The sequence below is a fragment of the Hyalella azteca genome, unplaced genomic scaffold (genome assembly GCF_000764305.2).
Source record: "Hyalella azteca isolate HAZT.00-mixed unplaced genomic scaffold, Hazt_2.0.2 contig8077, whole genome shotgun sequence".
Lineage (NCBI taxonomy): Eukaryota > Metazoa > Arthropoda > Malacostraca > Amphipoda > Hyalellidae > Hyalella > Hyalella azteca.
Genome location: NW_025938181.1, coordinates 653,385 through 663,317, shown reverse-complemented (window position 1 = coordinate 663,317; position 9,933 = coordinate 653,385). Strand labels below are relative to the sequence as shown.

The 9,933-nt window shown below is 41.5% G+C and overlaps 1 protein-coding gene across 1 annotated transcript in view; it reads left to right on the top strand.

Moving 5' to 3' along the window:
* The window catches only part of LOC108675743, a 30,220-nt gene extending 23,089 nt beyond the window's left edge, over nt 1–7,131 (top strand). The window contains exons 3-4 of the mRNA XM_018163776.2: nt 1,121–2,251; nt 3,154–7,131. Coding sequence (XP_018019265.1) covers nt 1,121–2,251; nt 3,154–6,345 — 4,323 coding nt within the window. The 3' untranslated portion in view covers nt 6,346–7,131. The remainder of the gene's footprint in view (nt 1–1,120; nt 2,252–3,153) is intronic.
* The last annotated feature ends 2,802 nt before the right edge of the window (nt 7,132–9,933 follow it).

Sequence of the window (9,933 nt, the reverse complement as noted above, 5' to 3'; positions counted from 1 at the left end):
TTAATCGTTTTTCTTGTGGACTAAAAAGTAGAAAATAAAATACTTAAAAAAACTTTTAAAAAAAACACGTTTTTCTTGTGGACTAAAAAGTAGAAAATAAATTATGGTTCGCCCTAAAAAAACGTGGGTCGTGCTGTACGTTCACCATCAAATTTCCAAATTTAAGTGTTGTGTGCTTTTCGCTTTAATGATAAATCTGCCCGACACACGTTTTTTTGGGGCGAAACCATAATTTATTTTCTACTTTTTCTTGTGGACTAAAAAGTATAAAATAAATTATGGCTCGCCCCAAAAAACGTGGGTCGGGCTGTACGTTCACCATCAAATTTCCAAATTTAAGTGTTGTGTGCTTTTCGCTTTAATCATAAAACTGCCCGACACACGTTTTTTTTGGGGCGAACCATAATTTATTTTCTACTTTTTAGTCCACAAGAAAAACGTGTTTATTTTAAAAGTTTTTTTAAGTATTTTATATAACAATGTTTTAAACGAATTGCAAGAGTATTCTGTTAGGATTATAAATGATTTACAATATCTGTAATATTATTTAATTTTTGTACCTCATCCGGTAGCTAAGATATGAATTATTTAGTGCAGTCATTATACATTATATATTTCCTTATATATAATTTATCATTTACGCTATTTAGAGGACATAATACAATTTATAAATAAATATATATATATAGTTTAATAAAGAAATACATTATAAAATTTATTAATAGATACAATTAAATAGAGAAATAAATGTTGTTTACTGGCAGATGAAAAGCAGCGGCTTCGAAACGCTATTAGCTGTGAAGATTCTTCGATGTGTAGAACACATCATTCACGCTATATATAACTTCACACAACTTAACTTTCTGTTAACACAATTATAACTCTACACAACTTACCCTGATGTTAACACAATTATAACTTAATACAACTTAACCTGATGTTAACACAATTATAACTTAATACAACTTAACCTGCTGTTAACACAATTATAACTTTACACAACTTAACCTAATGTTAACACAATTATAACTTTACACAACTTAACCTGATGTTAACACAATTATAACTTTACACAACTTAACCTGCTGTTAACACTATATAATTTTAATCGTTATTCCAGACGGAGCTGGTGGCCGTGGATAGCGACCTGTACAATCAGCTGGCCGGTATCCAGGTGCGCATCCGCTCCATGGCTGAGCAACTGAAGGCTTTGGCATCCATTGTGGATGACGAGAAGGATACGATAGTGGATGACGAGAAGGAAACGACAATGGATGAGGAGAAAGAGACGATAGTGGATGACGAGAAAGATAAGGCAGTGGATGACGAGAAGGATACGACAGTGGATGACGAGAAGGAAACGACAATGGATGAGGAGAAAGAGACGATAGTGGATGACAGCAAACTCCATGCAGAGTACGAGGCTGTAGATGACAAGCCATCCTACGCGATGGATGAAGGGAAAGTCGGCACGTGGAGTGACAAGAATGGTCGAGAAAAGCAAGACGGAGATCACAGGACTCTGGATTACGTCATGAAGCTCAACGGACAGAATACGAAGAACGAAGCTTTGGTTGACGAGAAATGTAAACTAAAGGAAGATGGCAGTGACGAATCAGATATCGACGTGAGGAATTCTGCAGCGTTCGTTGCAGCTCAAACGATGAACGAAAATCAACATACCTTGGATCTTAAGCGCGACCTGAACAACAACGGCAGCAAGATTGGCAGTCCTCTCCTCATCGGTGGTTATGATAACAAGAACTGTCATCTCATTAACACGCAATTAAACTCTTCTAATGGAAATCCATATTCTATTCTACCATCTACAATGGTCAGCAAATGCAATTTAGATAAGGACCGTGACGTTTTCTATGATGAAGAAGCCTTTGTTAAATCTTCAGATCCGACAAAAGCTCAGAAATGTGCACCGAATTTCGCGGCGGTTGGGGAGCAATTTTCAAAATCTCAACCAACTCAACGAGATCTCAACGAAGGCATTCATCATCAGAGTACCGGGACAGCGAAGCTCAAAGACCAACTCGTTCCTAAGTCGGAAAATCCTAGAACTCCTACTGCGGTGACGAAAGTTGATATTCAACAGCCCTCGAAATCCCCATACTACGCCCTCGATATCAACGTGAACACCAGCAGGAGTTGGACGGACAGCCTCAGCAGCTGCGAAGGCGACCTCTACAGCGACGCCGACATCGATGAGGTGGTCGACCGGGACAGCCTGGATGGTGACCAGGTTGGTGCATGGATGGCGGCTTAGATACGCTGGGTATTATGTGTTGCAACCCTTTCGTTATAGCCGATTTTTTTACTGTCCATGGCCCATTATTAGATCATTCAAGATAATTCAGTTCCCTGCCTGATTTTTTTATTGAGCGCAGTATTTGCAGTTGAGTTGTGACTTTTTATTTCTCTACCCGTCTACCGCCTGACATGATTAACCCAAGTAATATTGTCACGCGCCTACATCCCAAAAAGGATACGTTCTAGTGAGCGCAAAATGACTTGCACTGGTGGTTGCCGCCACGTTCGACAACTCTAAAATGTTCTCTGTTGCGTACAAACGTCCTCAGGTTGCTACACTCAATAGTTTACGTATAATTTAAGTTGAAAGTTATGTTCCCGGGCCTATACTTTCAGAAAAAGTTAAGAGCTCGTAATTTCATCAGCCAATCATTGACGGCCTTTCAAGCAAAATCCACCAATCATAGACAAGAAAATAGAGCGTAAGTACTTACGTTCACTTAACCAGTTTTGAAAGTATGGCCCCAGGAGAGTAACTTACGACGGTAGAGGGTTAACTTTAAAGTTATGTTCCCGAAGAGTGACATACGGCGGGAGAGCGTTAATTAAAAGGCAGATGGCCATAGTCAGTGACCGCTGTGTTGCCTACTCCTGTGAGTTTGCTGGTACTTTATCAGTTTAGTTGGTAATCTTGAACCAAAGCAAAGTATTTATAATAATATAAAAGTTCCCTTAATTGAGGTATTTGAATGCACTTTAAAATCTGTGGGTTCGTTGGTCTATTTCGTAACATTATTAGCGTTGGTCTCCAATGATTGCATTGGATAACGATAAGTCATGCACGTTGAAGTATTAATTTCAATCGTCCATGTTCTCTTGTATGCTCTTTTGCAGGCCATAGAACCTGTGGACCAAGATTCCTTGAACGCGTCGGTAGCAGATGACAGCAAAGACCTGCCCCACGGCTGGGGCGTCCCGAACGGTCCTGCTGCGCCTGGTACTTCGGGTGCAGTCGGCGGTTCTTCGGGTGCAGTCGGCGGTTCTTCAGTAACAGTCAGTGGTTCTTCAGTTGCAGTCGGCGGTTCTTCGGGTGCAGTCAGCGGTTCTTCAGTAACAGTCAGTGGATCTTCAGTTGCAGTCGACGGCTCTTCAGGTGCAGTTAGCGGTTCTTTGGTGGTAATCAGTGGTTCTTCGGGTGCAGTCGACAATTATATGGGTGCTGTCGGCGATTTTTCGCCCTCGAAAATGGATTCGGCGCATGCAAGATCGGAGTTAGCAATGACTGAATTTAGTTCCGTGATCCCAAAAGTTGATATACCAAATATTGATTTTTCCACTTTGAAACCTGAATCAATGACTTGTGGAGCTGAGGATCTTGGTTCTTCCATCACAAGAGAAGGTGAACATGGGATGGCAAGCGCGGATGACATTATTCTGTCCCCTCCCGACGCGTTCGCGTCACCTCCGTCCTTGCCCCCCATGCCTCCTCCATCTCCTACTCCCTCGCTGCCACCTCCTCCTCTCCCTACGTCTCCCCCGCCATGTCTAGATCGTGTTTCTGATGATAAAATTATCGAAATATTGAGCGTTTCTGGGAACGTTATGGCGTTTTCTAGCGGCGAAGAAACTCCAGACAACGAAGGCAATTTCGATTGCTTGGTCCAAGAAACGAGAGACGTCAGTCCTGTAAATATCGAGTCGGAAGTATCTGCTGCTGGGATCTCTAGCTGTCAAATGAAAGTAAATGGAAATATTACCCAGATTAATTTTTCATCTAAGAATAGCACAGCTCAAAGAAAAAATCCCCACACGAAAACCAATCAGTTTAGAGATTCTGCAGTAACACGACTGCCAAATCCTTCATCGGCATCAAAATTACCTTCGGCCCTCGATCCCAACCACCAAACTTCTAAACTGTCCTGCCAAGTCCCAAGCGATACTTGCACAATGACACTTATTCCTAAACCTCAAAACATCTATAACGTCAAGAAGCCTCTGCCCAAAAAAGACAACTCCCATGCCACATCGAAGCCCAAAGTTCATTTCGACCCCAATACTGAAAGTGACTCAAAGAAGCAAGTGTCTAGGTCCTTATCACTTCCACAGCAGGGGTTGTACGTTAATAAATACTTCGATGGAGAGAAGTCAGAGAAACTCGGTAACACAAGCGAGAAGAGGCTGAAGCCGTGCGCTGAAAGTAAAATTCCTAAACTTTCAGTTTCAAGGGAGTCATTACTTCACACATCGGATTTGGAGAAGCCAACCAAGAACAACCTACATCAAGGCAAGACAAAGCACAGCCCAGAGAACGCCATCCGCAACGAAACCTTAACTAAAAGTTCAACGGAATGCACTACTGTTGTCTCGCCAATCTTGGTTGATACAATACCACATTTAGACCGTTCACCAAATTCTGTCATCGAATCTGTTGGTAAAAACCCATTTAATTTGAATAACAGTCCCAGAATTTGTGGTACCCGTAAGCTAGTATCATATGATTACCAGAATGAATGCTATGAGCCAGCAAGTGATTTCGATGCGTCGTTTGAGCCAGACTCGCTCATGATCACCCACGACGTCACAAGTGCTGTATCCTCAACACCCTGCCATCCAAATAACGCTGAAAATGAAGGTCGCGCTGATACAAATATCGTGCTTTCTTCACAGGTTATTTTAAACGATGAAGGAATGGTTTTTTCCGAAGCTGAAAACCAAGATCTAATGCGAGGTGAGCGGACTCAAGCTCCCTTCTCACCCTCAAACATTTCAGTGTTCTCTCGAACACGTAAAACCTACGCGCCCTGTGGCCGGAATCGTAGCAGGAGTTCAATGAAGAGCGTTCTAAGTGCCGATAGAGATGGGGACGGTGAAGAGACCACAGTCTTGCAGCAGCATCACCAAGGGTCAGAGGCTTCCTTGATGCCCAGGACAGAGCCTGAGGGATCTGAAGACACGGGGCCATCTCCTGGTACCGGACCTGTTAGTTCAAAGACTCTTTCCTATCTTACAACCTCATCAGGGGAAGACCGTGAGAGGAGAAACGTGCCTTTGGAAGACGATAAAGACATCACAAGAGATCTCCGAATCAAATTAATGAGGATCAGAGCAACACTTGCTGAAAATAAACTGACTTTAGACGATTTTGCCTCCGAAAGTTTACGTTTGAAATTTTCTTCTCTTGATCGACTTGCATCGAGTTTGATGGAAGCCACACTACGGCATCCTCAGTTACGCTATGAAGAAGATGAGGATTTCTCAGATGATGAAAGTGCCGCAATTGAAGCGGTTAACGAAGCTCTGCTCAAAGCTCTTAATAAAGCCCCCAAGTCTGTTCATTTTGCTCCAGAAATTGTCCCTACAGAAGGTTCAATAACAAAATTTTCCCCCACTTCTCTTCCTGGCAATTCCCGAAGCACCAGACTGTCAGTAGTCCCTGAGAGGCTGAGCACCCATGACGTCAGCTCGCTTGTTGACGAGTCAGTACCTGGCCTGCCGTCAGTAAAAACCGCCCCTTTGCCGGCTACAAGAAAGGAACTATTTTCCAATGAAGTTTTGAGAGGGAGTGAGAAGGGAAATATGAATCATGACACGTCATCCAACTCAAAAGATAAACGCCACTTTTTGGAACCGCGATCTCAGAATTCCAAAGGCCATTTCCATGAGAATTCTATCAAACCTTCGTATCCTATGGCTCCTGGCAATCAATTTGCCAACTCGAAGATCTCCCAGCCATCTAAAGCTCTATTATCTTCCGGTATGTCGAGTGTTCCGGAAGCACATCGGCCAAGTTCTGCCAGAAGTCCTACTCTTCCCGGCGCTAAGTATAACGGCGTTGCCGAAAGTGACAAGAGGACTCTAGCGCCTTCAGGAGCGATGTGTTATTCTTCGCAAAATTTTTCAGACACATGGGAAGCCATGTCAGCCGATGCCAAGGCCAACCATGGCTCTAAGGTGCACATGGCTGGTAAAATCATCGCTAGCATTGGTAAAAGGGGAGGCAAGCCAAAGAAAGGGATGGAGAACGAGACTGATCACAAGATTGTTGTCTCTGCGCATACAAACTACCGGGAGGCACTTATCATGTAGTAGGTGCCTGTGTGGTTATAGGTACTCTTTACCACCAATAAATGCTTGTCACTTGCGCAACAGTACAAACGATATTTTGTGGTGAGCGAAGCGACATTTTCACGGTCGAGATTGCAATCATGGTGGCCAACAGGAATGACCAACAGGAATTAAGTTCCGTAGTTAATTGTTTTTATATAGAAAGTATTTGTATATAGAAAAGGCTAAAAGCCATGCCCGAAAATGAAAAACTGTGACCAGGACGAGTAAATAGTCTTACTGGTTTTATTGCTTGTTCAAGAAGGATTTTTATGTTGCCAATGTTTGTATCCCGAACACTTAGACCATTTTCTCAGCTTACTTCAAGTTTTTTGTCGCCGTTTTTTGTGATTTTATTCTAGATTTAATAGATGAATATTCCAATCAGTTATTAGATGTTTGGATCAGGTAAGATGACGAACCGAGGATGGTTTATCACCGGAGAAACATAGCACCCTATCTTACGTACAAATAACATTGTGACTGCAGTCTCAGGTGCCATAATAACTCCATCGAAGTTATACTCGAGCGCTGACCTAAGCGTGTAGTTACTCTCATTACTTCCCTCGTATTACTGTCATTACTCCCCTCGTATTACTGTCATTACTCCCCTCGTATTACTGTCATTACTCCCCTCGTATTACTGTCATTACTCCCCTCGTATTACTGTCATTACTTCCCTCGTATTACTGTCATTACTTCCCTCGTATTACTGTCATTACTTCCCTCGTATTACTGTCATTACTTCCCTCGTATTACTGTCATTACTTCTCCATGGTTTGAAAACCATAGAATAAGTGTTCCATGGTTTGAAAACCATAGAATAAGGGATTAAGCAAAATTTTTCACCTGCGTCTTGCAATATTTACATCATGTTTATCGACGTGTTATCGTGTTTTAATGATTGAATGTTACTTCTTATACCATTTTTTATCTTGTTGCATTATTTGTTGCCCAATTTTTTTTGGCCCGTTAAAATATTATATGATTTTACTGATTTGCAATCTTGAGAATAATATATTATACTTTATTTAGTTCCATTATGTAACTGATATGCGTTCCTAATTTTGCTCGCCCAAATATAGATATTTTCTTTCAAATATCTGTATTCACTCTCAAAATTTTCATGGCTAAAATGTGTCGTACTTATGTCTGAACAACGCAGCTCATTATGGCTGTTACGTTTGAGGAAACAGCGTCTATAAGAAACAGTAAACAGAACAAATAAATTAAAAAATTATATTATATAATGAGTAAATCTGTTGATGTATTACAGATTTCCACCGCGGAGTTCCTCTAAGTACGCAGTTCCTTAAGTTCTAAGTGTGATCCGGGCGAGGAATTAGAGCCTTGAGTTGCGGGTTCGAGACCCAGCTTGCTGTAAAAATTCTGCGATGTCTAGAAAGGGTTACATGTTGAACATGGCTTAATAATCATTGTTGATAACCATTATATTATATGAATATATTCGTAAAGCTTTTGTGCGATGCCTTATTGTAATAGCGTGCGTCTCTCCTGTGATGTTTCACAACCAGGGTTGTCAGATGGCCTAAAAAAGGGCCAAGACCCCGAAAAAAGGCCAAAAGGGCATTTAGCTCAATATATACTAGTATATATTGGTCCGGTGTATATATAGGTTCCGGTGTAGAAATCCCAATTTTTTAAGCACTTTTTATTAAATTTAATTAGGAAGTATCGCCATCATAAATTTTAGCCGAACAACGCAATTGAAAAAAACTAAATGGGCGAATTTGTCCGGAAAAAAAGGCCGTCTGGCAACCCTGTTTACAACTGCGCGCGGATGACCTGCGCTTACGTAGATTGTGCTGTGCACCGGTGATGACAATAATATAATAAGTAATATAAACTTCTACTGTATATTGTTTACATTGTTAACGCTTTGATGTAACTAATAAACGTGCAAGACTTGTGATCCTCAATCCTTTATTCCTTCTTCGTTATACACACGCGAACGACGGACGGTACCGAATTATTAGGGATGCTGTAATATGTAATGCTATGTATAAAATGTTGTGCTATATTATATTAATATTCACACGAACGTAGAAGAAACTTGCATTGCTATTTTGATAAAATCTTTCGATCATTATGTAAGTGCGTGGTTTGGGCGCAGTATAAGGATGAAATATCTTATCGTCTCTTCAAAGACCCAATAATAAGTAACGCTGGCCCAGGCAACTTCAACACGTCGAGGGCGGCACGATCCACCGGTATTGGCATAAATTTATGATGGCAGTACTACCTCGTTATATTTTATAACTTTAGGAAAATTTAACTTTTGCACCGGAACCTACAAATTTACTGGTATATTATGAATTATTGTCCTTTTTATCCGTGGACTTGGACGTTTTTAGGCCATCTGCCTGTGCTGGTGGTTCGCGTCACACCGTGTTAAGCTAGAGATGAGACTCCGAAGTAGGCTTCGCTACGTAGCGTAAGTTCGTAGTTGTAGCGTACGTTCGGTAATGTCCTGCCGACGTTATACGGGAGAACCCATGACTTGAGGTTGATTAGGTAGGTCGTTTGATTGCAACGACTAGCAATAATTATTGACTTCACTACAAAAGGGCCCATAACGAAGGTATCCAAATTATGGCTAGGTCGTCTGGTTGATTTGTTGTAAAGATTATACATTCTGTTGGATTTTAATGAAGACTTGGGCAATCACAGCTTCATTCAAACAAATGATTAACAACCTGAAATAAAAGTAACGTATTTCAAGCTAATAATCATGAACTGAGTTTAAGTAAACGTATGAAAAATAACTTAAACAATATTACATAGAGAATTCAAGGTTCGTGAACTAACGTGGCAGTGAACTTACATTGCTCAACGACAGACGTCCCAACCTTCCACGTCGCCTTGAGACGTCCCAACCTTGGCGCATTGAGCACGGGTGCCTGCAGGGTGACCTTATCGATACGTTCAGGTGCGTGCACGGAATGTACAGGGTGTCAAAGCCTAAGTTCCAGCTATCCAGCAACAGGGATACTAGACGCCACTCTCGTAAGCTTGAAAAATGCAGACGTCGACTCAGGATAAGTAGCAACTTCTTTTCACAGCGAGTAATTAACTCATGCGATAGTCGGCTTGAGTCTGTCGTCACAGCGCCCTCGGTGAAAAGCTTCATGAGCAGGTTCGACCGTTTTTGGTAGGACAGCCCCGCCCGCTGCGAGTAATAAATACCCGTCATGCTACGATTAATAAATATCTGGAGCAGCTTCGAACAGACTCTGCAACGTGCGCAGTGCTGGTAAAAGTTGTTGGGACCGGAGAAGTGTCGATTCGGTACCGATGAACAGGGCCGTGGAGGATTAAACATCATGTTGTCAAAGTCGAATGATCATTTGAATTTACTATTAGCAAATTAATTATAAAATAACGTCAAAACTATTTCTTGTGCGTCAATATACTTCTAATGAAGATATTTTACACTTCAATTATTGTTTATATAAATATTTCGATAACAATCCTGGATTTGACACTTCCACAGCGGTGTTTAGACATTTTCGTTCGTCTATAGTTTTTCTACGTTCACGCTACGCCAAA